We start from the raw sequence: 26882 nt of genomic DNA on the forward strand, positions 1-26882 counted from the left end.
TCCCGGTCTAAAATGGAAACTTAGAAATCGTCACTGTCGACAGATGGCGTCGGTGTCGCTGTGAAAGGGGTGCGGCGCACGATACGGCGATCGCCATACTGGGCGAACGTGACCGAAGACAGAACGAAAATGAGTACTCAAGTGTGTGTCACGTCGCAGTTATTTCGTTCATAACAGAGGTTTTATTTTGACAGTGAGATTCGTGAGCAACTGGCGCGATGTACAGCGGACCGTTGAAGAACTGAGGGAAACTGAAAAGCATAAATCCGCTGAGGGAACAGCGTAAGATCAGAAATATCGGAGCTCGACTTCTTAGACGACTGGCTGTTCCTGCATGTGTCACAACGAGTGCCACTTCTGTGCGTGCGCGCCTATTTCCTCTGACTCTTATTTTTCTTAATATTTTTATCGTTAATACCTACCAACGTTTACAAAGACGGCGACGGCGACGACGACGAGACAGTTAAAGACGACGACGACGACGACGACGACTACGAAAACGAAGACGAAGACAAGAGTAAGGACGAGAACGACAACGGCGGCAACGGCGGCAACGGCAACGACGACGACGACGACGACGACGACGACGACGACGACGACGACGACGAAGACGACGAAGACGACGACTAGGCCTACAAATCTTTAAGACTGAAGATTCCTCAAACTACCAATGAGTTTGGCCGTGTTGCGCTGTGTTCGGTCCTACTCCTTTTACTAATTGCGTGTGTGATGCCCGGGAGTCGCTCCAGCACGGACCCAGATCATAAGTCACCGCGAGAAAGTGGTGAGGACTCCGAGGATGAAAGCGAGATCCTGGAAGAGAGCCCCTGTGGGCGGTGGCTCAAACGCCGGGAGGAGGTATGTTTGTAATTATATTTTTCATCGATACTCTTGATAGAGGAATTACGTGCACTTCTTTAGGATGCCGCATGCTACACGTCTTTCTTGTTACTTTTTTCATTTGCCCGAGTCATTGTGCATTTACAAGGAAAGAATAATGCTGTGGTTTTGATAAATCCTAACGAGGTAAAGGAATAGGCAAACACGTGATGCAATATGATGTCTCTCTGTGCTACTGTTTTCTTAACAGTAGGGTATTCATGGTACATATTTAAATTTATCTAATATAAAATATAATTTATCTTTAATATATCACTTGGTACAAAGATAAATAAGGAAACGTATAGAGATAATCTTCCTTTTGTTTTGCATCTTACATTTATATTATCGTAGATTTCTGCATTATTTACTGGTATATAATAAATGTTTTCCGATAATATTATTCTGACATTTATCAAGTAATATTTTATATCTCTTAGATTTTTAAATGTATATCAAGATAAGAGACAGAAATGTCTGATATAAAAATTACTATTGTAAAACATTCATAAAACTAATTTTATTGAAACAATTGAGTTTCTTGTTAGGAAATAATATTTGTACATCATATATTTGTATACAGACTGGTTAATAATAGATTATTCCCCAAAATGTCCTTAGGATTTTGTTTGTACAGTATCTTAAATCAGACAGAATCTGATTGAAAATTTTGGCACACATATGTATATATCTTTTATTAACAGTTCCATTTCATGTTTTTTGCTAAAAATACATTTATAAGGTTTGGCTAGCAGATAATGTTTAATTATTCTGATGTTTGTATCTCTTGCTTTTAAATATCCAGTTTAAAATAAATATGAATATCAAAATATGAATACTGATGAAAAAGAAGATATGTCAATTAGGAATCAATAATAATCTTATTACTTCTATGAGCAAATATATATTTGTTTGAAATAAAAATATAATAAAATGAATATTACTAAATCAGTTATCTGAATAATAACTATATTAATGTACATAAAAATTGTTTTATATTAAGTAAATAAATATATGTTTCTATTTTAGGTATATGTAGGTTCTAAACCAACATCAGCCGAAGGAACTAGCTTTGGTACAACCAGAGGTAGTGAAAACGAAACAACTGAAATGGAGGTAAATAAATACAAGCAAAATAAATAATTTAAATATTAGATTAATTTAAATATTTCTTTTCTCTATATTATTTGCGTAAGTCATGTAAATCTTTTATTTTTTCTGGACCCTCTGTGGCCTTGACAAAGTCATATCTATGCAATAGCATATTGTCGTGAAATTGTCTCAGCAGTAAAATTGCTTTAACTGAGCTTTAAATGGATGATTACGATAATGTGTTATAACACATCCCTAATTTTAGTCTTAGCTAAAGAACATAACATTTATCTGCCATGGTAATATAATTTATTTTAATTTATGCATTAATTTGTTTTATTAATATGTTTTGTGTATATATTTGATTTTAAAAAAGAATATTCCCCCCCCCATAAGTAACAAGATGAGTAGGGTAGTATAGGGTGAGATGAGTTATATAATATTTATACTTAAATTCTTTTACTTTCTTTTTTTATAAAAGTTAACAAAAGTTTATAAAAACAAAATTGCATAGTATGAGGGGAACTTGGAGGATACAATGACATAAAAATTTATTTTTCCTTTCAAACTATGTAACCTTGTCTTAAAGAATTTTTTGACTAGGTACCTCTATATTTTTCTTCTCTATTATTCTTATAAAATTTGATTGTATCTGTGCAGATAGAGCAACAAGATGTTCCAGGAATTGACTGTGCTTATTTAGCAATGGATACAGAGGAAGGTGTAGAAGTTGTATGGAATGAGGTACAATTTTCAGAAAGGAAAAACTTTAAAGCACAAGAAGAAAAGATACAACTTGTTTTTGAAAATCTCACGCAATTGGAGCACCCTAATATTGTCAAATTTCATAGGTACTGGACGGATACCCATAATGACAAACCACGAGTAAGTTGTAAAATTTATGCCTGTATACAAGTGTATACAATGTTATTTTACAAATCATTCTTCTAATAATTTTTATCCATTTTATAGGTTATATTTATAACAGAATATATGTCATCTGGATCCTTGAAACAGTTCCTAAAACGAACCAAACGTAATGTAAAAAAATTGCCTCTCCAAGCATGGAAACGATGGTGTACGCAAATACTTTCTGCATTAAGGTAAAATTGCACAAGAAAATTTTAATATATAATTACTTTGATATATATATATATATATATATATATATATATATATAAATATATTTACCACATAAAATGTTTTAGTTATCTGCATTCCTGTTCTCCTCCCATTATTCATGGAAATCTTACGTGCGATACTATATTTATTCAACATAATGGACTTGTAAAAATTGGTTCAGGTAGGTACTATAGAGAAATATAAAATGATTCTAATGCAGGTATCACAAAATATATTTAGATATATCTTAACACATTTTATATTTATATTAATAATGTTCTGAAGCAAAGATTGGTGTGATGCATTTATATATTAAGCATCAAGTCATTTGTATCTATTTTAATATTTCATAAGTACACCATATACACATAGTACTTATGTGCGTAACAGAGGAATGGTGCTTCAATATTGAAACACATTGAAACATAATGCCAGAGGAATTAACTTCCCTTTCCTATTTTATATAGCATGTAAATTTACAGCATTTATCATGGATTAAATTTATAATTATCTCATCAATGCAATGAAGCAGTAATTGAAATTTTATTTTTATAAATTTTATTTGTGTATGTTATGTATAAACTTATGGAAGAATGTATATTAATTTTACCATCACTACAATTTTAACATTTTTGTTTTAATGTTTTTATGCAATAATTGATGGTGATTTCCTGATTAGCAATTTACTTTTATATATATATATATATATATATATATATATATATATATATATATATATGTGTATATAATTATCTTATATTACCAAAGTTATGTGTATAACTTAGTATGCATATAGAAAAAAGAAGGTAATAATGACGATCAGATGCAGATTGAGAAGTAAAATGAAAAATAATTGAATAACTTTTTTGTCGAACAATATTTGCTATACAATATTTTGAGAAGAGAAGACCATAATACATTTATATATTATAATTATGTTATATATAAATATCATATATTAGGATTATGGATTAGGACATAGAAAAGGAAGATTTTAGTTATAATATTAAAGTTTGAATATTAATTGTGGCTATATAGGATTGAACTTGGTCAGAAAACAGTATTGTTATATACAATACATACAGTGTATATACTCTCAAATACTTTTGTTGTTACCGTGTTTAGATCCAAGTAGTCACAAAACGGATATGAATGGTTTGGTAATCTGTAACTTTTGGATAATTGTATATTATTGTAGTAAGATGAGTCCATTAGAAAGATTGTGTTTAAACTTCTTTTCATATTAGGAGTAACTTGAGTCCTCATTTTTAATTGTAGCAAATAGGCTAATCTAGATAATGAAAAAAACACAGCAAAGCCTTCGAGAGAGGGGAGGTACAATTGTACTTCCATTCACCCAGAGGATATATGCATCGACATCAACGTTCTTCGATCAGTGTATATTATCGTGGTGGACAATTTGAAGATAAAAGATTTGCCAGATTATCAACGACTATTGCCAGCTAAGTAATGTAGGCATGGAGAGGTAAACTTCATTATTTCTATATTATTATTATAAGTAGTCTCACTAAATGTGCAATGTTTAATTTATTATCTTAATGCCACCTTATTGCACTATTTTCTTCATTCTTTCAGTTATTAAGCACATATAGCAGAAAAGGACAAAATTCCTATTTGCTCTCATGTGTTTTGCGATTATACAACATACATACTCTCTCTTGTCGTGTTTTTCTTAATTTTATAATCCCTTTAAAACTACTCTAAGAATTTTAACTTTTCCACTTCAATTTGACCTTGTTCAATGAAAGTGGCTCTTTGAGTATATAAGCAGTTTAAAATGTACTATGAAAACGTATAATATGTTATTCATTGTAAAAAGTTTTCATGCTCTTTAAAGCTTCTGAAATGTTGAAAAATTGCTCCTCCTTTGTAGAAGCACCCTTATGTATATACATGTGAAATACTATCAATTATATGAGGGCTCAAGTTACTCTTAGGACAATTTTTTATTATATACACAATTTTTCTAAAGGTAATTTCTTAAGTGTTTTTTTTATTAAATGGGCAGCAAGCAAACAGAATAGAATAGGCAAGTGTATTATTTTTTCAATATCTTGTAGCGAAAACAAGGTAATTATGTCATTATAAATATAATTGCAGGTTCTGTTTAAAAGCTGCCTTATCATATTTTCAACTCATTACTCATTGAAAATTTCAACATTATCGTATCATTCCTCTATTTTCGTATTTTATTTTATAGATATTTTAAAGTTGAGAATAATGTTTGTATAATTTCAGTGGCACCTGATGCGATTCATCATCATGTCAAGACTTGTAGAGCTAATATGAAAAATATGCATTTTGTTGCTCCTGAATATGGAAGTGAGTTGTTTTAAAATATTTAAAACAAAAAAAAAAAAAATGAAAATATTTATATATTATTAAAAAAAAAGTTTATTGCGTTTTCTATGCATCACGAGGTATTTAATCTTTTTCTAGATTCTGTGACACCCGCTATTGATATTTATTCTTTTGGAATGTGCGCATTAGAAATGGCGGCACTTGAAATTCAAGGGAATGGTGATAGCGGAACAATTGTTACTGATGAAAACATCAGGAAAACGATCGAATCTTTAGATGATAGTCAACAGAAAGATTTTATACGCAAGTGTCTCGAAGTGGATCCTTTATGTAGGCCAAGCGCTAGAGAACTACTGTTCCATCCGGTTTTGTTTGAAGTACATTCTCTAAAGCTTCTTGCGGCACATGCCTTGGTCAACTCGGCCAGTAAGCTTAACAATACCCTTCTTTATTTGATCGTATAGGTAAACGTACATGTTGGATGCGTTGTATCCTTTAAGTCCGTTTTTTCTAACACAAAAATTAAGCATTAGATATGAAAAACTTTTTTTATTAATAATATTCTGTTTTTTCCTTTTTTTTTCTCCTTTTTTTTTCCCCTCCTTTTTTTTACAGCAAATATTTCAGAAACGATAACGGATGAAGTCTTGCAAAGGCTATATGGTCCAGATACGGTAGTTGCAGAAATAAAATACCAAGGTCGATCGGTGCAACAAATTCGCTTAAGTGACATACCTGTCACAGAAAAGTTAGAAAAATTTGTTGAAGATGTAAAGTAAGATTTTGGTCATTGAGTTTCTATGAATTTTTTGCGATACATTTTCTATTTTTCCAATTTAAATATTATTTACATTGTCAGATATGGAATATATCCTTTAACCGCATTTATGGCAAAGTTGCCTCCACCTGCTCGACCTAGAGCTATATCTCCAGAAGTAACAGAATCTGTTAAGTCTGTAACACCGGAACCAGTAGATGTGGAATCACGAAGAGTAGTTAATATGATGTGTAATGTTAAACCTAGAGAAGAAAGTTGTGAATTACTTGTAAGTAATGTAAACAAAAAAGAAAGAAAAAGAAAAGAAAGAAAAAAATGTGTCTTGTTTTATTTACACATACGTTAAAAAATCTTTCTATAAATGGAGAACATTATTCTAGAAAATATTTGTGTATACTTTTTAGATGACAATATTGTTACGAATGGATGATAAAATGAATAGGCAGCTGACGTGCCCTGTGACTCAATCAGATACTTCATTGATTCTTGCACAGGAACTTGTACACTTTGGATTTATTAACGAAGTATGTATTTGCCAAGTTTTAATATAATATGTTTGTAGGTGGGCGCGTTGTGTATATATATATATGTATATATGTACGTATGTATGTATGCTATATTAAAGGACAAACTAAAAACAAGGAATAATGAAATTAGATAAAATGAAGTCTGAACCGATTTGAAAGGAATTAACAATGTTTCAGAATGATCGCGATAAAATAGCCAATTTAATTGAAGAAGCATTGAGAAGTTGTTTCAATAAGCAAATGATGATGCCAGGGATGGTATCATTAACCAATCTTCCTACACAGACTACTTTGTTGCTGCCTGGTCCAGAATTTTCCTGTTTACAGCACTTTGATAATTCTGTGTGCAATGCTACAACATCCAACAGTGATAATGCAATTAATTTGCTGCCAAAAATCTCAGGTCTCTCTGTGTCAAGTAATAAAACGAATAAGAGTCACGATGAAGTAGAACCACCAACGATTACCGAAAGTGGTAGTTAACCATCCAGGACATCTGGTAAATCAGTTCACTGTGCCACTTTGCACGCTCTATGTATAGACTGGCTATGTATTTTTATATTTAAGTAAAGAGAAGAAGAGATTGAAAGTATAGGAGAAGAGGCGCCGTGGCTACATCACTAAGCTAATCGCAATTCTAGTATGAACGAATAGGTACGCTTGTGCAAAGCATTTCATGACAGTCAAGTACTAACAATCCAAACTTTTAACATTTTTAAAAGTTTTAAGCCTTGTTTTTAATTACTGGAAATAAGGTCACTGCAAGCATAGTTTGCTTTTAAAGGGATGTTTTTTTTATCGAGGAAATCACGAAAATATGTTTTTTGAAACATGCCTTTCTCTCGTATTCGTTGCAATAGAAGTTCGATTTAAGTGTTACTACTTTATACACAACCACGTGAATGCTTAATAAAGTAGCAACGATCTTCGTTACGAACGATATGGACAGATATATAGTTGGGATTATTATATTATTTTTATTTGCAAATTTTAAATTAACGAATGTAAAATGAAATTTTGTGATATAAATATAAAAGAAATGGCCATTACATTTTAAATGTACACGAATAATGCTTTATTGTATCATACATGTACGAATAAGCGTTGTGCCATCAATTATCTTGTATAGTAAGAGAAAACAGCTCATTATGAATCAGCACTATTTACTTATATGCGTTTATATTTAAAATTTTTTAACTGTTCAAGATTAAATGATGATCATTATGGTGCTAATAAAAAAAGCTAATAGCATTTAATATAAAAAAAATTACTTAATCTATTATACATTCCGAATCGATAAATAATAATATCGCGCCAATGATTTGTATCACGATATAATAATTGCTCTTTTAAATGATGCAACACACAACGTTTTTGTAATTTTTGCTATTTTCTGATATTGAATTTAATTTTTTATGAAGATTTAGTGGGGACGGGATGATATAATATGGTATCATATGATGTGGTATGTTATGGTTGGTATGGTATGGTATGGTATGGTATGGTATGGTATGGTATGGTATGGTATGGTATGGTATGGTATGGTATGGTATGGTATGGTATGGTATGGTATGGTATGGTATGGTATGGTGTCGTGTCGTATGGTGTGGTATGGTGTGATATGGTGTGGCGCTTGGCGTGCGCACGTGCGTGTTCCTTTTTATTATATTCAATTTTGTCGAATGGATATGCCTAATTTGATTTTCATAAGAAACAAAAGGATGCCACGGCCCTGTTATACTTGGGTATTATTGATGTGATTAAACCAACGTTATTAAATCTCGATAAAATTAGCTGAAATCCTTGTAAATAATTTATATTTTTAAGAAAATCTGTTGAAACAGAAAACTAGTCATATAGGTATATTTGAGTGCTAACAAACTAACACCGACCTTGTTATGTCTTTTGCATTTGTAACACAAATATGTGCTTGGCAAAAACATATTGCTGCAATTTCATACCTCATTAAAATCGATTTCAGTGACACATCTCACTTTGCAAATGACTAACCATTAGTGGTAATCTTACCAACAACATAAATTTTGACTTTAAATATGTAAGTAGATTATCGAAATTAAAATCAATGTATAGCTTTGTAATTCGAATTATAAAAAATGAAAAAAGTACGATGACTGAAGCGTGGATATTATGACCGGACTGTACGATGACAATGGTGAAATAAATACTGTAATTCCGAATTGTTGTGTTACGAACTATATTAACTTACATTTACATAGTAATTTTACTTTTTACGTTTCTATGTTTATCTTTTTTTAAAATATATCTGATTAAAGTAATATATGTATATATTTCATCAAACATTATTATGGATGGGCGATTTGTAATCACTTTGAGCGAACAATTTGTGCTATAAAGATTTATTCCTTAGATCTTTACAGTTAAAGAGAATTATCGCGTTACTTATAGAAAATTGATGTATGGATGGAGTATCACGATGAAAGGCTACTCTGATCTCGAGTATGACCTTAAGCGCGTTTTTCTTTTTTTTTTTCTCTTTTTTTTTTTCTTCCATTTTATTTTTTATAATACAAATTTCACGACGTCTTTTCTTTCAGAAATAAAATCATTATACATTGTGCAACAACGTCGTATGGAGTTTGTCTACGACTTATGCTTTTGTAAAAAATCAAATGTACACTTAGAATCTAATAACTACGCATAAAAACGCTAAAGAAATTAAATTTAAGCGGGGCAAGCGTTATTGTTTCATCGTCATCAAAGTATCGTTACAATAATCGGCACAAGAATTTTAGAAAAATGTACGTGCTCGATTTCAAATATATAATGAACTTCCAATAAGTCGGAAGTAGTAGCGCGCGCGCTATCATAACGCGAGACGATAAGAAAATTTACGAGAATGTTTATTTAAAAAAAATCCTGGAAAGTCTATTATACTTCTTCTTTGGTGTGAGTCCGATTTAAAAGATAATCGAGATCATGCGAGATACGATCCAGCATGCCGGAAGTCGTAGTCTCGCAACTTGTAATTCGAATTTCGGGCATTTTTTCCTCGCCGTCGGGCTGTTTACGTTCCGTTGTATTAGCAATATCGGGAATAACGTTCACGTGTTCTCTCGTTTTCAATTCAACGCCCGTTAAATGTTCTACATCCGTTTTCACCGCCAACGTTACGTCTGGCATTGCACTTAAACGTGATTCTATGTCAGCGCTGCAAAGAAGTTTGCCTGAGCATTCCGATGAAACGTTTTGATGAATAGAAAAATCTCGAAAAGCGTTACGATCTGTAACACCGTAAGACTCGGCTAGACATTGAGAAGTTCGCTTAGCAAAAGCTGTATCGAATGCTTCTTGATACTTTCGCGGGCTAGTATTATAGTTTTCAAGATTGATGTCGTCCGGTCGATCGATTCGAATCTCAGGCAAGTACCTGCCAGCAACGGATGTCGAAGATTTCGAATAAGAAGAGGTCTCGGTAGTAAATTCTCGCATATCTATGCTACCAGCTGCTATTCCTCGAGTTTCTATGTAGGGTTCGGCCAAGATGGACGACGGAGGTGGTGGTATGGCATCGTTTTGCATTTCTGCCTCGATTTTTGAACATACTAAGCATAAAATGACGTGTAATTCATTCATATATTTGTTCTTTCACTCGCTCACTCGTTCATTCATTCATTCGTCAGACATATCGACATCAAACATTTTATAATACCTTTAATCGGCTCTGAAATTCGTTCGTTGCTCGTTTCCAATTTCCATTTAAGTTTTCGTAATATTGGTCTAAGTAAATTGATTTCGCTGCTAACAACGTATGCTATTATTATGATGAAACCCTGCATATAAATTCAATATTGTATTTTACTACTTGTTAATATCGTCATTTGAAATTTCTACAAGTATAATATACGTTATTTAAAATTTATTATATACTTACTAGAACGGAAGATAATGATGCGAAGACATAATGATAAATTATTGAGGTTGAATTAATGTAGAAGATCGAGGACGCTTCCGTGGCAATAATCCCACATATAATTATAGCGGCACGATGCAATAATCGCGTTCTGTAAAAAGAATTTTTTTTGCTCAGTTTTCAATTTTATGATACAGTAAAATTCTTCAAGGCACATATGTTTCAATAGAAACTATTATACGTCGAATGACTGACGTAAGTTCAATCAATTGTCCTAAAGGAAAGAACTCTAAAACCCGAAGAACCCAATCTTAGAGATATAAACGGTACAATAGGATAAGCTTTGAAAAGAACAATAAATGATGAAAGTCTTTTACCTGAAATTTTACTGGAACTTTTACTTTTATTGAAGATTAGCGTGGTTCTTACCTCGATTCTATTGTTTCTTTCTTCATAACATTTTCCTCTATGAGTGCATGAGCTTTATGAAGGACGCCCATATAGAGTATCATAAATACGAAAAACATCACGGTCGCACAAGTTACGAATATATTGTATACTCCGCTTCCGTAAATCAACCACCAAGATTCGTGTCGCCAACCGGTACTTTTGTGAGTAAGTTCGGTGGCTAGTACAGCCAAAATTGGTACCCCTATATAAAACTTGTCATTCAAAAATCTTATTTATATCCCGATCTTATACATTAACAATGTATCCTATACCTGTAATAACAGCGATGACTGTGGGTTGAAAATGCTGATTCGATCGTATATGAACAAGTTGAGAATATATTATGAGAGCCTCGGATATGGGAGCCGACATGCCAACAAGAAGAAATGCTTCCAATCCTATTGCAACGAGAGAGTAGTTACTCTGTGGAAAAAATGCAATGCAAAGCTGTCAGGTAAGCAAAGATAAGTAGATAAGGATTAAACATAGGACATTAAGATACATTGGTTTTTCCATACATCAGAGAGATTGCCGCGTATCGCATAAATGAACAGAGCCATTGCACCGATCAGAGCACCGCAACACTGTACTTTCAAAAAATTTAACCAGCTCCGATTTTTCCACCAATATATGCCAAGAATTAACAACGATAGTGAACATTGAACCAGACAACTTCCACAGCCAAGTGTCACGATAAAAGTTGTTTGTTCCTTCTTTGCTAATACTACCTGAAAAAAGAAACTCTTGGTGCGAATGGTTTCTCGAAAATGACCGAATTATCTACCTGAAATGTTTTATAACTTTCTATGGATAATTACCCTTACAGCCCTAGCGGTCAAGAAAAGAGCAACGGTACCGGTATTAGAACACGAACAATAAATCGTAACATCCCCTGGAAATGTATTTGCTGTGCAACCATTAAGATTCCAGGTACCTGAGTAATCCATAAGTCCACAAGAAACATTCCAAGCGCCAGAATGATTCCGTAATTGTTTCATATGCAGATCGACCGAAACTTTATTGTGTTTGTCAGATTTGAAGGAAGGCACGGTTACAGTAATCGCATGCGAATTAATCCAATACTCTAGGTCTGTACCGTCGCTAAAATTTACAAGTAATTTCATTAAATGACTAACGATTGTGATACGATTTGTTTTGTTCCATTTATCTGGACACATAATATATAAGTATGTACGCGTATATACTTACTCAAGCTCTTTGACGTATACGTTTGGAAGGAAGCTAGAAACGTTTTTATAAACAATGACGATTCCTTTGTACGTACTATTGTTTTTGCCATCTCTGAATCTTTTTTTCCATAGACGTATAGTGATATTGTCGTTGTACCAATCAGGATAGCTGTAATAACAGAATACATGTATCGCGTCAATACAGTTTTCCGTATGCTTCTTTTCGAAAAGATACGTGTTTGAGAAATACATGTAATCGTTTGTTGGGATTTGAAGAGAGTATATGAAGCTGTCACCGCTGTAAAATTGCAAGGGTTGAATATCGACGACCATTGATGACAGAGACAAGTGAACGCAGCCTTGATTCAATTTTTTTGACCAGTGCATTAGATTTTTTTCGGCTATTTGCAGTAATATCCATAATCTCTACAAAATGAGTTTTAGAAGTAGATCATCTTATAAGTAAACATGATACCTATATGATTGTATAATATTGTAATAATAACAATAATAATGCTAGTAGTAGTAGTAGTAGTAGTAATCCTTGAAGTCCTTACTTGCGGACTTAAAATGGAATTTTCCTCGTTCAATATGCGATTCACGATACGCGTCAGAGCTTCGGCAGAACGATGCAAATCGGACGGATCGATGGTACGTTGGTAACGTTCGATTTCGACGAGTATGCTTAAAATACGATCAGCTTCGTTCGGATAAAGCGATAATTCGCGCGATCGTAGTACATTCCAAAAGGCAATTATCGTTTCCGAGCCTGTTGTGTTTTGATAGCCCAGCGTCAAGCTTCGGAACTACGAGCAATGAAAGAGAGAAAATAAAGGAGATAGAATTATCAAGAGAATTTGAATCATTAATATCAATAGTCGAGACTGACTCTATCGTAAGGACGAAGCAATGGCTCGTAAAGACAATCGGAAAAGTCTGGCATCAACCACTCGGGAGTGGTCGCATCCTTCATCGAGCAAAGTCTCGATACTTTAGGACCGACGAAACGTCGTGGACATTCGAGTAAAGCTTCCGAGCCGGGAGCTGTGTCGGGCCATTGAAGAGCCCAGGATTTTTCTTTAGAGCACGTCGGTACCAAAGTTCGATTCGTTAATTCCACTCGCACGGACATTGACCGGTGTGCTACGTTGCACGTATATATAGCCGATTTCTAAAATTATTTTATTGTCAATATAAATCTGAGGATGAATTATGAGGGTTTTATTATTTTAAATGGACGTTTCTACCTGAACGTTCGTAATTTTTAAAATGCTACCATCTGGATAAAGGTCCTCCCAAATTTCACTACCTGGTTCCAACTTAAGTAACGCTCGATTCTTTGTCCAACCGAATCCTATACCTGTACTATGCATATTGGGCGTTGTACAAGTCAGTTGTATATTGCTACCCTGGAATCCATATATTCTCTATTTTATGATGACTGCTAAGATAACATTTAACAATGAAAAAGTTTACGAAACAAAACAAAGAATACAAAAAAAGACTGATTCATAGAAAACTCATTCGGCATATTCGACGCTTCGGGAATATTTTCTTTTCGATCAATCAGATTCGAAGGGATTTTTACCTTTTCCACGGTAGTACTCATCGGCGTAACCTTTACATCCGGTTCATTTTTCACTTGTACGTAAAGACTTTTACATTGTTGTACACCCCGATCGATAGCTTGGCACGTATATTGACCAGCGTCCAATATAGTCGCCTTATCGATGTTTAATATCGACGTGTGTATATCCAATCCGCCGTTAGGAAGATCCTCGTGTCGAATTCCTCTGGATGAACATGAGAATAAATAAATCGATAAATAACCCGTTGAAAAGAAGAACGAAATGACGATACGAATTATTACGAAATTACCTATTTGCTTTGCTCACGTTTACCAGCATATCATCTTTGTACCAAATGAAATGAATACCGTAACTTCCTTGGGCGACGCAATGAAGACTGATTTCATCGCCTAAATGAACCTCGTGCTCGTTCGATCGATCCAAATGTAAAATCTAGAAAAATTTGATCTCTATTGATCCTCGTACGATCCTTCTCGAATTAATTCGTCAGTTTCATTTTACAACTTTTCATACCTGCAATCTGAGCGCGGGCTTTTGTTGAAACGTAAAGTGCGTAGATTCGAGAGCTATCTCGCTGAGACGGCGTCGTTGGACCAGACGATTCAGCGATTCTCGAATTTTATCGCCATCGTCCGAATTGCCAAAAAATTGAAAAGTTATCTCCGACGTAGGCCTACATTAAAAAGCGAATTTACGGTTTGCCGCTGGGAAACGTAGCCAGGGACGGAAGGGGTTCGCGGGAACAGGCGCGACGCTATGCCATTGGTCAGTCAAACGTTAATATGGCGATAAATACATTAATACGCGATTGGCGGGCGAAATTCAAACGACGGGTAATATTTGTCAGTTGTGATGTACAATATTTTGTAGTTACTGAAGACTTTTTTTTCTTTAATATACCTACTCACGTCACGCTTAGGATCTTTAAGTCCTCCATGGAAGATATATTTGAACTCTTCAAATACTTGGTTAGCTGCGAAGGAATAAACGCAATGAATGAAACTTATTCGTAGTATTAAAAGGTAAGGAAAGTTGGAAATGTAAGAAATAATCCGTGTCAAATCTAATCATCATATTACTTTATCATATTTTTATTTCCCTTTATAACAATCGATTGTACAAATCAATATGAATTGTACCATATAATAGAAAAAATATAATCATATTGATAATCCATAGACGTTCGTTACATTATAGAGCGAAGTCACGTAAGAAGATGACGTAAACGTGAAAGCGATTCGCTGTAAAGATGTAGGTCATGCGTTTTCTGCGTAGAAGAATTGACCAATCCGAAGGCACGAGAATCAATCCCCAAAAAGAAAAAAAAAAGAAAAAAGGAAAACATCGTCGTAGCTCGATGGTTGTGTTCCTCCCGCGCCGATTCAAGCGCACGTAAGTGTATATTCACCCGTCTTTTGACGTATTTTCAATGTTCAATTTTCAATATCGTATCTGAAGAGAGACTGAACCCTTCCTCCTCATTCAGGTGGATCCGTGGAATAAGGTTCGTCAATGAGAACGCAAGAGAGATCCGAATGTCCTGGACCCAGTAAGTTTTGCAGCGTATGTAGCGGTACTCTCGATACTCTTATTCCAATTTCACGGCAGTAAGCCTCGAGTAAAATCATTTGAAGATGACTAGCAGCATCCATCTTGACGTCGAGCGGTACCATACAGATACTGCCTTGATCGTTGCATTCTCGAGATGCCAGGACACGTAGAGTCGGGAGCATGCCGCAGGTTATGTTGCTTCCGCGTGAACACTTGCAATTTCGAGACTCCATGTTCCACGTTGGCTTTGCGCTGAAACACGGGTTTTTTTTCCCCCTTGATAATACCAATTTTTCTCCGATTTCGTCCGTTTAATCCATCACGAAAGAACAAGAAAAACAAACTAGAGAGATTTAACGGAACAAACAAATGCCGGAAAAGATTCGAACTAATATATCAGTTTTAGATATTTGAATTTTTTTTGCGCGTTATCACGTTAATTTGCATAATTACCTTTCCGCCATCGTGCTCAACGAAAAAGATTGTAGTCCTCGACAGCTCATATCGGTAAGTTTTTCCACGTCGATCATAGCCGATTCTATCCTCCCCGATTTGTAACTTCTTCGTAACACTTCACTGAACTCCTTTGGAATATATTTCTTACTTCTTCGGCCGTCGACTTGTTTGTCACAGACTCGGTCCACTATTTTTGTTTTTCCTTCCTAAGAGGAACTCGAAAACGTTCCAAATATTTTGATGTCCAGTAGTCGTGCGGTAAACGCAACGTTGTGCAATAGTTTGCTTATCTGTCGCACTCACGCGAACATACACATCGAAAGGAGAGGGAACGAGAGGAGAACTTATCTGATGAACGCGAGTTCAATCGTGTACGCCCTCTCGTGCTTCTTTCCGCGTAAAGAATGATCGCTGTGCAATCGCGTCTCGCGCCTTTATAAATCATCTATTCCCCCTCCTTTTATCTCTCCTTCGTTACGGTGGAGAACCGTGTAATGTTTCCACGGATATTCCAGATAAGCCGTGCCCCCTTTGTACATACAACACGACGGCGCGATGGTTTATCGATAAATCCCAAAGGAAAGAGGAACGGACAAGATATACATATGTAACGAACGTTTTTCCCCCTTGCTCGATTCGAGAGAGGGAAAGGAAAAAGAAAATCTCCAATTTAAATTTCGTCGAAAGCTCTTAAACCTATTACACTTGTTACATGCTTTTTGACAAGTCATATTTGAATCTAGGTTCTGCCAAAAAAAAAAAAAAAAGAGATTTTATCTGTCTGCGTATTTATCATGTCTCGCGTTTCTCTCGATCTCAAAAGTTGGAAGAAAAAATTGGCCTATCGGAAGGCAAATTTCGTCATGTTGAAGGATATGAATCGCGTTCAACAACCGGGAGGGACGGACGGCGATCATCGATCGTCTCCAGTCAATATATTAATTCTGTACATAGGATACACGAGTACAATACGCTACGCAGTAAATCGTCGTCGTCGTTGAGCATTTCGTTCGAGTATGCGTGTAATCGATAACAACACACCCATTATCATCGACATCTATCGAGGATAGCATATGTGTGCAAAGATAAATATCGAGAAAGATGATGAAAACTTCCTCGTTTCGTCATTTTTTTCTTCCTTGTCTCGTCTCTCAATGACATACATATGAACCCTATATGCGTACGTAATGAAAACGCATACTTTTAGTCCGTTCCCAAACGCGTAAAGTATTATCAATAGTTACCATGGTCAGCGCAGTATGTTATATGCGAGATAAGCTTCTCGATAAATTTTCGATAATCTTTGCAGATCTAAAGTCTACCGCATACTTTTTATTTCCTAACGGACGCGTAAAGTCGAGCCACATGGATTTTACATACGATCGCTACTTTCGTTCTACTTTAATTTTACACGCAACCTATACATATACGAAGCTTAATTATGCAGGAACATTTTTAGAACTGGCGGGAATCCCAACGCGTCTAGAGCTCATCAACCGCATGAAAGCGAGACAGAGTGACGATGCATAAAACAAGACTGCCAATTTTTTTTTCGCTCTGTTCTATTACATAACTCGTTTCTTTGTATCCGATGTGATCCTCGATGTGTGCCATTTTTTTTAAACAATTCGTATCATAATAAATTAAATTTTCAGGATCCGAAGGATGGGAAGAGGCGTAATGACATCGTGTACTTTGATTAAACGGTCGATGTCAAGAAAATTACCAGGAAATCTTCTAATCAAAACTATTAGGAATAGGAATTGGGAAAATCTCGATCGAGATATCGCTGAACGAGCCAAAATCGTAGACACTATTTTAAAATACACGGAAATCACTAACGATCACATGACACCTGATTTAAAGCTTTTTCTTCTAACACCAAGATGTTCTCTCTATCACGATCCATTTGATAGAGTAAAAAAGGAATTCGATCAAGTGGAAAAACAAACTTTTACGAATCCATTTTGGTCTATATACTGGCCGGGTGGACAGGGCCTAGTTAAGTTCATATTCCAAGAACAAAGAAATATATTTATACGTTCTAAGGATATTAATGTTTTGGATCTTGGAAGTGGTTGCGGTGCTACGGCTATAGCAACGAAACTCCTTGGTATTCGTAATGTTGTGGCAAATGACATTGATAAAGGTTTGTCAAATTATCTTTTCAATATATTTATAGATATATATGAGAGATTCGCTGAATATCCACTTTATTGATTCCTTGCTCACGCATTACGTGAAAACGTTGTGGTAGTAAGACAGAGAGAGAGAGGAGAGAGGGAGAGGAGAAAGGGAGAGAGAAGAATTAACCGAATAACATTATCCAAGAATTTTGGTATACATTCAAATACATTTGGCAAAGTGGATCGAAGCGATCTAAAAAGTTTTCTATTGAGAATTGTATCAGGCATTTAATGTTAAACGTTATCTCGTTATTTGTTACGCATTTACGTAAAAGGGGAAAACGGATATTTAAATTATTAAGAAATTCAGCATCAATTCGAGACAAACGAGTCTGTGGATGGTTCGATGGAAATATCTATTACAAATACTTGATCGACGTCAGCAAATGAAAGTGTGCTTAAATTCTCTGTTAAATGCAATATAATGTATATCTTTTACATATATCTACTATATTTATATGTGATACGTACACAAATTGCATGTATTTGATACGTGTATACACTCAGAAGGATGAACGAGCGTATCTGCTGTAAAACTGACGTCTCCGATCAGGCATAGAGACAGATAATAAAGAATTCCTCAAGGAATGATTCACAATCAACGTGGCTATATGTATGTATCTTGTTTATATGCGATAAAAGTCTCGTTTTTTCCTTGTAGAGTCGTTTCTAAAGAAAGATGAAGCCAATTCTAGTGCGAGTTGTTCTCAACCGAGCCTGTGTTGCACGATTTTTCGGAAGTTCATTTGTTTTCTTTTATTTGACTAAGAGAGACTATGTTTCATAAGAATTTACTTTCCTTATAGAAACTTCCTTATCCCGAGATGAACAATCATTTTCTCTAGATTCCATGAGAGATTTTCGTTTTAAGATTTCGCCTACATACGCTAAGATTCTTGGATCGACCAGTTGCGCACCACATTATTGGGCTTTCCCCCATTTAACGAGAGGCCAGAAGACAGAGTCTCGTGCGTCAGTGAAAGCGTCAGCTGGTCCATTCTCGGTATTGCGAATCTTTATGCATACCAAACTCAAAATAACTGCATTTTCTACCTCTTACACGCTGAATTGTTATTTACGTAATAACGCAGATCATATATGTGTATATGTGTATATGTGTATATATATATATATATATATATATATATATATATATATATACACGATATTTCAAAACCAAAGACAGAGACGAATAAACGTAACTTTTATGCGCGTGAATGAATAGATCGACTGACTTCTTTGTTTTCTTTTAGTTGCCTGTATAGCCACCCTCATGAATGCTACATTAAATGACGTGGATGTTCAAGTATCGTGGAAAAATCTATTGAATGAACCACTTAAAGAGACATACGACATTATTTTTATCGGAGATCTACTTTACGAAGAAGAATTGGCCGAAACTTTAATTCCGTGGCTGCTGGATGCATCCAAGAAAGGAACACGAATATTTCTTGGCGATCCCGGAAGGCACGGCCTTACAAGTAACTTAAAGAAATATCTTAAACTTTTATGCCGATATAAATTGCCGGAAAACACACGGAAGGAAAATAATGGTTATCATGAAGTTTGCGTGTGGCAATTCGTTAAGTAGCTCCTTAAATAGTAAATAATTACGTAAAAATATGTTTAACTTTAAACTTACCTGTTTTGCAAGAAAAGATTCCAAACTTCCATGCTGAGCTATCGATCCTGTGCGAAGAGAAGTAATGTTCGATAGTTTTATTCTGCACTCGTATCTCGATCGATCTGAAAATATATGTAACAAAAGTGTGTGCAGATATCTTTAATATTTCTATTATATCTTACTAAAAAAAAAAAAAAAAAAAAAAAAAAAAGAAAAAGAAAAAAAAGAATGAATCTGCTTACTGTTGTATATTTTCGTTCCATTTTTGCAAGCACACGGTCGTTGTTCCTCTTCGTGATAAGGACATTGTATTATGCAATGTTCACCTCCGCATTCTACAAATAAATCGTTTTATCGAAGTTAGATGTATCCGTGGGAAACATGTTTAAAAAAAGATATTAATTTACCTGTATTCATAGTTTCAAGAAGTTGAATTTCACAATTTCGTCCAACGTAGCCGAAGAGGCAATCACAGTGTACCGCTTTCGCCCCGAGATGTCTATAACGTATATACAAGTCCTTTAATATGTACAAAGATGATTTGCATTTTTATATGTATATACATGTAATATATACATATATATAATAATATATATATTTTTTTCTTTTTCACTCATACTTGCAATTGCCACCATTTTGACAAATAGAGTTTTGTTGCTCGTCAAAACAAAGCGGTCCTTCGTCACATTTTTCTCCATTAAAGCCAGAAAAGCATTCGCATGTAAAAGTTCTGTGATTAGAAAAACAACGACAATGAAATACATAGATAAAATATTTCTATTTATTTTGAAAAATATTGAAAATAAGATTAAGTGAACGTACGTATAATCTGCAGATAAAAGACAATTTCCAGTGAAAGAACATTCACTAACGGAACAAGCATTTGGATTTGGTTCTTCCTCGGTCATTTGGTATGTGACGTTAAAACCATATACGTCCAAAAGATCGTCCAAAACACGTACATGGTTTCCTTCGAGTCTATCAAGTTCGAATTCTAAGACGAGAAATGGGCGAAAAGTTCTGAACCAACGATGCACGAAAACGTTGCCCTCCGTTACTTCTTCCACCAAACTCGCGCCATAATTCGTCGTTTCTGACTCGTAATACGCGTACTCGGTCAATTTGAGACCTTTATAAACATAAAGCTGCGTCATATAGACGACTATCGAACTATTCGTCGAAGTTATGTCAGAAACATCAATCACCCATCGACACGTTATGGGTACTGGAAAAGCTTTTGGAAAATTTGGTGTTTCTATGATTCCTTTTGGAGCGGTCAGATGATAATTGCAATCTACGTTTGCAGCTGACACTCCTATTATACTCGATGAACAGAGATAAAAGAAAAGGAGGAGATATGATTTCATCTTCTTGATCAATCTCAATATGTTTTTTAGTCAAATTTTGCTAGCCTCTTTTGTAATGACAAATATCGAACAATATCGGATTTCGCCCTGAAAGAAATAAATTCCAATGTACATATATGCATACATATGTGTGTGTGTGTGTGTATAGCATTGTATTTTTTTCTCTCCTTATTAAAACACGTTTTATTAAATCACGTATGTAGGTAGTAATCGAACATTACCATGAAGTATAAATATTGCTAGATACACTTTCTCGTAGACAACTTTTTCAGCTTTTACACTTTCAAATCCGAAAGTATTTCGAGTTTTCTCGTCATTTGATTCACACTTTGTTTTACACTTAAAAGAGAGATGCGAGCTCTATCGACAACGATACTGATTCTTCCTTTTCCCCTTTTCAAAAAGTCCTACGTAAAAGAACATGAAAGTGTAGGAATATAACTCGTCTCGTAGCTGAGGAAAATGAACGTTATCCCGATGGCGTATTAAAAGACTTTCTACGGAAAATAATGAGCTTTCACAAAATAATGTAGAAATAAAGCAGAAATAAAGGTGGAAACGAATTTAGAATTTTTGAATTTGATGATGATTCGTTTGATACGAGCCACGAACAAGAAGTCACAATTTACAGGGTAGCTGGGCGTTAGTCCCTTCCGTATCTCTGAGCTTTCCGTGCGCAAGCTCTCCCCGACCAAGCATCCCTCTTTTCACCCTCACCACTCGCATATATTTCGAATGAATTGAATAGCGAGTTTTTCTGAAACACGAGGATTCCAATAAGAGCCCATATTATGAATGTATTTAGTTTTAATTTCTCGAAATGTATTGCTCGATCGACATTGCATCTCTTTTTAATTAAATACCTTGTACTAAAAACTATACACGACCAATAAATAGATTTTACGGATAATACAAAGTGTCGAGGTAATTGAATGAGACCAAGCTATTACTAAATAGTATTTATTTGTATAATTAGAAACTCTATGATAGTCTTTAAACTAAAAACTTATTATCTTGATTATCGTTTATGAATTTTTCATTACCATACGAAATTAATTAATAGATGCTATTTCGATTTCAACACTCATTGTCGGCTAAACTTTATCGTCGGGAAGTTTGATAAATATGTATATTTGAATTCTTCGTCCGCTATATTTTGCATTTTGTACATTTCTGTGTATTTCTTATCCTAAGTAGCGTGTGGTACGATGTGTCGGTCGTTTAATCTACGTCGATTAAAAAAAGTCCTTACTCATTCATCAATTCAATGTTTATCACAACCCTTCGAAAATTTGTATAGAACTTGATTTTTCTTTTGTCAAAGAATCTCACATGAAACGGGCTTTAATAATCTGGTAAAGAGATATGTACATACATGTAAATAGACGCATACACGCTCATACGATAAGGCAGTCATTTTTGCCACTTTAATTATATTCGATCAGTAGAACAATATCAATGACAATGCAATCCCACCGTTGATCGTTGCTTTCTCACTTGCAGAAATTTTCTCTACGATATTAATAATGAAAATTGTAGAGTATCGTTGAGAAAATTTACAGTGATATATATATATATATATATATATATATATATATATATATATATTAATATATATATATATATATATATATATTAATATATATATATATATATATATATATATATATATATTAATATATATATATATATATATATATATATATATATATTAATCTCGAAAATAATTCACCGTACAAGATTAATATCTAACAACTATTTCCCTTTTTTGTTTTTCGACGATGTTGACAACAGAACAGAAAAATGAAAAAATGAAAAGTTGACGTACTTTAAATAAAAGAACATTTTGGCCGCCAAATATCACTTGTAACACTTCGTAAAATTATTTTACAAAGATATTTTAGTAACATACGAAGTTCAGCTGTTGTAGCTGGAGAACAGCTATGAAAAACGATGGAGTACTGCGTAATATAAGAAGTTATGTATTTATTAGAATATTTAAATTAAAGAGTAACGATTAAGTCTAATCACTTTCCTATGTATATATTACAGATGTCGATTATAGTTTATGTACAACTTTAATGAAAAGGGCAATGGTAATTGATGTATCTTTTCTTTCATGTACGTCGAAAAAGCATTGCCATCTACATAATGTCCAAATATTACATTCTCGTTTGGAATGTTTTCCGCAGGATCGGGATAAGACTTGTACATATTCTTCATGGACTTATTGATCGTGATATCGGATAAATCGACTTCCATAGAATTTAAATCGTCGGTATTCTTAGAATCTGATTGGCTCGTATTTGAACTAGAACTACCATCGTCGTTGGTCAGATTAACATCCTCAACGATGCCGCTATCAGTTTTTTCGCGCTTCGCTATTTTCTTACGTTGAGTAAAAGATGTCTCTTGTTCTGGTTCGCTATCGCTTTCGCTCATATTTGTATATACTTCTGATAAAGACGAACGATGTTCTATGGTCTGACAGGATTGATTTTGCATTTCCGATAGATCGCAGCTCGAATCGATATTATTTTCACTGGTATTAGCTCTTTCTGCTTCAGTAAATAACGCCTCGCTATCGTTTTCTTTTCTTTCTTCGCTATTGTCATGATGCAGATCAACGGAAGCGACAATATATTGTCCATCGCTGTCGTCGTCGTTTGCTTCCTGCCAATGTTGCCTATTTTCACCTTGATGCGGCTGTATGACAGCTCTTACCAACTGTAAGGTCGTTGTAATAGCCTCTCCGGGATGAGTATCTACGTTGAGCAATAAACGAGCTCTTCCTGCAAATTCCTCATCTTCGTCGAAAAGAGCTTCGTCCGATTCTTCGAAAATAGGTATTACAAAACGTTTCAAGGTACGTTGAGGTATACTAGATCTTTGTTGTCTCGGCAGTATAGGTTTTCTGGTCTCCAATTCCGTATGTTGTCGCCAGACATTTTCCCTCAGTCTATGTCTGATTTTATCACGACATAATTCTTGTAAAGATAATGGATCGCATTCCGCTAAAAAATATTACTTTTAGCGTTATTCCTCATTTTCCTTTATTATTTTTCTTTACGTCGATTAAACGCGATCGATTTACTTACGTAAATGGAATAAATTTTGTTCGTCGGACGTAGGCACGATTAAAGGAGCAAAAGATACAGGTAGCATCGTATGATGCGTCCAAGTATTTTCGTCTACTCTTTGAATTCTGAGTAAATGATCTTTGAAAGGCATCACAAGGATTCCTCCAACTCTAACGTACTGTTTGATAAGTGCCTCATGACTTTCCGGGCAAGCTGCACCACAATACACCCTATCGTACTGTCTGCCAGGTACAATGCTTAAACAGTTTCCTATTAAGAATAAAATAGTTTTAGCCATTGTATATATTTAATCTTAATCATTATTTTTTTTATATTACCTTGTACAAATGAAGGCTCACAGAAGTCAAATTCATCCAAAGCTAAAGATTTTTGTTTAAATTCTTCTAAACGCTCATACGCATATTTTAAACAATCCTCGTGTAATTCTATACCATGATTTGTCCCATATTGACCTAAGAAAAGTACAATGATGCGATGAATGTTCAATGAGAATCTGTTGTAATAATAGTTATTTTCTTACTCAGTATTAGTCCTGCCATTGTACTAAGATATCCAGTTCCTGATCCAAGATTCAAAAAACTCAATCCAGGCTCCAAGGAAAGACCTTCTATCACCAAGCTGTACACGCATGGAGCCGATAAATGGATATTGCCATGTTTCCAAGCAAGGTCCTTGTACGCGCTTTCCCGATGCGATGTTAAGAAGTAATCAGCACGATCAACGGCTCTGAATACCTGTTCAACTTTCTTTGTTCTTATGTAACCAGATTTCATTAAATTATCTACCAATTCGTCATTGTTTTGTCCACTACTAACTGCGCTTCCCATCTTGATAAAACAATGAGTTTTCTGTTTAACAAAGATCATGTTATTTATTAATCATAAATTTATTACAATATATATCCTATAAAATGCTATAAAACAGTTTATAAATGCTATAAAACAGTTTATCTATGAAGGGATAAACTTATGAATAATAAAGATATTAATTTTCCAAGAAAATTACACAAGGATGAATATATTCCACATATATATGCATTGAGAAGTTATCTTTAAAAATAGCCTTCCAAATTAAAGTATATTGAACCGATAAAAATGTAATGTAGTGTTGTCCTTAAGTCACGCTTAGAAAGAATATTAAATGTATAAGTAAATGGTATGGAATGTAGGTCGCAGCATTCAAAGCTAATAGAGTTCTAAATTTATTCTTTTTTTACCAATCGACGTAATGATAGTAATATGGTAAGGGAAGCAACTGTTAGACTACGTATTTTAACGATTTAACGAAAGAAGAGAGATGGAACTTTTTCTATCGCAAGGTGAAAAAATAAAAAATTTTTGAAGGGAATATATCGTAAAAAAGACAACGTTATATCCGTTGTTAAAGAACAAACGTACATCTAACGTAATTTCGTCCAAGCTTACCCTTGCCAAGTGAGAATACAATTCAATGACGAAGGAATAATGGAGTCGACGTTGTTATTCCGGAAAAAATCAAAACTTAGACGGTCGTATAAGTCTAAACGTTAACATATTATTACGAGTGTACTATGTATTATATTATATGACACGACGCGGTATCATTCTGGCACATTGGGATATACTAATGCACGACTTTTCTCTGTTTTGATAAGCGAAAGGTGCATCAAGTCCATCAGCTGATAGAAGGAAATATATACTGGCTACGCCATTGCGCGCTTTCTGTCTCTTCAGAGAAAGAGAGAGAGAGAGAGAGAGAGAGAGAGAGAGAGAGAGAGAGAGAGAGAGAGGGAAAGGGAGAGGGAAAGAGCGAAGGAGGGGAAGAGAGAAGGAGGGAGAGAAAGAAAAAGAGAGACCAAATGACGATCTGTCAAATATTACTCTCTCAAATCTATTTCTTTTTCTTTTTTCTATATTCTCTTGTTTTTCTTAGAAAAGAATCCAAAAGAAAATGCAAAAAGGAAGAGATCCTTCTTGTCCTATTCCTTTTGAATAATCAGCATTTATAGAGAATTTTTCAAAATCTCTCTTATAATTTAGTGATTGCATTCGTGTTAATCGGCCTATTAGAAGCGTGCATTGTCAAGCGCAGGCGTAAACCGTGCTAGATGAGAGACGGAGAGTGAGAGAGAGAGAGAGAGAGAGAGAGAGAGAGAGAGAGAAAGTTATTAGCGACGTGCGAGGAACGGTAAACGAGTCGATTCGATATACATATGTATCAATCGAAAATCATTCAAATACATTCGCCCGTTCTTTTAACGCCGTCATATCATTACTATTTTCGTTCTCGACTCATTAAAATTTTTGAAATTAATTCGCTCATCTTCTTTATCACTTCGATACGTAGTTTGGTTATACACAGTGCATATACGATGCGTCGGTGACGCTCGATAAATTTGAAAAGCGCACGCATTTGAAGGTCGATATTTATATACTGTACATATCTACATATCTGGGTGTATTTTTTCTCTCTCTCTCTTTTTTTTTCTTTTCTTTATAAAATAAAATACTACCAGGATTGTTTCAATCGCGCGCATACACAATTTTTATCGGATTCGTGTCGATATAGAGAGATAATATACTTGACAAAAGTTCCTCTTTACTTTTATTGACTTTTACAACGTTAGAATAACAAAAGGAAAATCGATATAATATTATAGTACGTATTCATTGAAGGTAATACATGTGATTTTGTTTCTAATTTCAATTTTTTGTTTTCTTTTTTCTTCTTTTCTTTTTTTCTTTTTTTTTTTTTTTTCAAAATGTTATATATCAATG

General features: G+C 34.4%; 4 protein-coding genes across 13 annotated transcripts; 2 read left to right on the top strand and 2 right to left on the bottom strand.

Moving 5' to 3' along the window:
* Positions 1 to 70: 70 nt before the first annotated feature.
* Positions 71 to 7203, top strand: Madm (MLF1-adaptor molecule). Of its 2 annotated transcripts, none has more exons than XM_035862467.2 (11): positions 71 to 858; positions 1909 to 1995; positions 2632 to 2856; positions 2944 to 3074; positions 3180 to 3274; positions 5353 to 5436; positions 5554 to 5841; positions 6031 to 6190; positions 6275 to 6461; positions 6598 to 6717; positions 6898 to 7203. In XM_035862467.2, the coding sequence occupies exons 1-11, from the start codon at positions 730 to 732 to the stop codon at positions 7201 to 7203; spliced, it is 1812 nt and encodes a 603-aa protein (XP_035718360.1). In that variant the 5' UTR covers positions 71 to 729. The 2 variants fall into 2 exon arrangements, with proteins under 2 accessions (XP_035718360.1, XP_035718361.1); XM_035862468.2 differs by lacking the exon at positions 71 to 858 and adding an exon at positions 929 to 1103.
* A 1911-nt stretch (positions 7204 to 9114) lies between these two features.
* On the bottom strand, positions 9115 to 22599 carry LOC118440018 (uncharacterized). Of its 2 annotated transcripts, XM_035862453.2 has the most exons (22): positions 21247 to 22599; positions 20481 to 21112; positions 20278 to 20388; positions 20066 to 20157; positions 19901 to 19993; positions 19677 to 19780; positions 14750 to 14814; positions 14355 to 14514; positions 14131 to 14273; positions 13841 to 14045; positions 13500 to 13661; positions 13142 to 13423; positions 12810 to 13058; positions 12503 to 12678; positions 12272 to 12421; positions 11881 to 12163; positions 11581 to 11790; positions 11335 to 11485; positions 11042 to 11264; positions 10634 to 10763; positions 10412 to 10532; positions 9115 to 10304 (listed from the first exon to the last, which is right to left on the bottom strand). In XM_035862453.2, the coding sequence occupies exons 2-22, from the start codon at positions 21023 to 21025 to the stop codon at positions 9631 to 9633; spliced, it is 4329 nt and encodes a 1442-aa protein (XP_035718346.1). In that variant the 5' UTR covers positions 21026 to 21112; positions 21247 to 22599; the 3' UTR covers positions 9115 to 9630. The 2 variants fall into 2 exon arrangements, with proteins under 2 accessions (XP_035718346.1, XP_035718347.1); XM_035862454.2 differs by lacking the exons at positions 20278 to 20388; positions 20481 to 21112; positions 21247 to 22599 and having other exon boundaries at positions 9123 to 10304; positions 14742 to 14814; positions 20066 to 20159.
* On the top strand, positions 15085 to 24907 carry LOC118440034 (electron transfer flavoprotein beta subunit lysine methyltransferase-like). Of its 8 annotated transcripts, XR_014982616.1 has the most exons (6): positions 15085 to 15233; positions 15328 to 16862; positions 17504 to 17997; positions 19288 to 19515; positions 20078 to 20164; positions 20306 to 20632. XR_014982616.1 is itself a non-coding variant. In XM_085659460.1 (5 exons), exons 2-5 carry the CDS (start codon positions 16561 to 16563, stop codon positions 20089 to 20091), a joined length of 1038 nt encoding a protein of 345 aa, XP_085515586.1. In that variant the 5' UTR covers positions 15085 to 15233; positions 15328 to 16560; the 3' UTR covers positions 20092 to 20632. The 8 variants fall into 8 exon arrangements, 3 of the variants coding, with proteins under 3 accessions (XP_085515586.1, XP_085515585.1, XP_085515588.1); XM_085659460.1 differs by having other exon boundaries at positions 20078 to 20632; XR_014982619.1 differs by lacking the exons at positions 20078 to 20164; positions 20306 to 20632 and adding an exon at positions 18841 to 19037 and having other exon boundaries at positions 15086 to 15233; positions 17504 to 18647; positions 19288 to 19427.
* On the bottom strand, positions 22730 to 24953 carry LOC118440026 (protein-L-isoaspartate O-methyltransferase domain-containing protein 1). The gene is made up of 4 exons (XM_035862479.2): positions 24647 to 24953; positions 24444 to 24578; positions 24124 to 24375; positions 22730 to 24039 (listed from the first exon to the last, which is right to left on the bottom strand). The coding sequence occupies exons 1-4, from the start codon at positions 24951 to 24953 to the stop codon at positions 23072 to 23074; spliced, it is 1662 nt and encodes a 553-aa protein (XP_035718372.2). The 3' UTR covers positions 22730 to 23071.
* Positions 24954 to 26882: the final 1929 nt, after the last annotated feature.

The sequence above is a fragment of the Vespa mandarinia genome, chromosome 9 (assembly GCF_050613455.1).
Source record: "Vespa mandarinia isolate Hongniang chromosome 9, ASM5061345v1, whole genome shotgun sequence".
Lineage (NCBI taxonomy): Eukaryota > Metazoa > Arthropoda > Insecta > Hymenoptera > Vespidae > Vespa > Vespa mandarinia.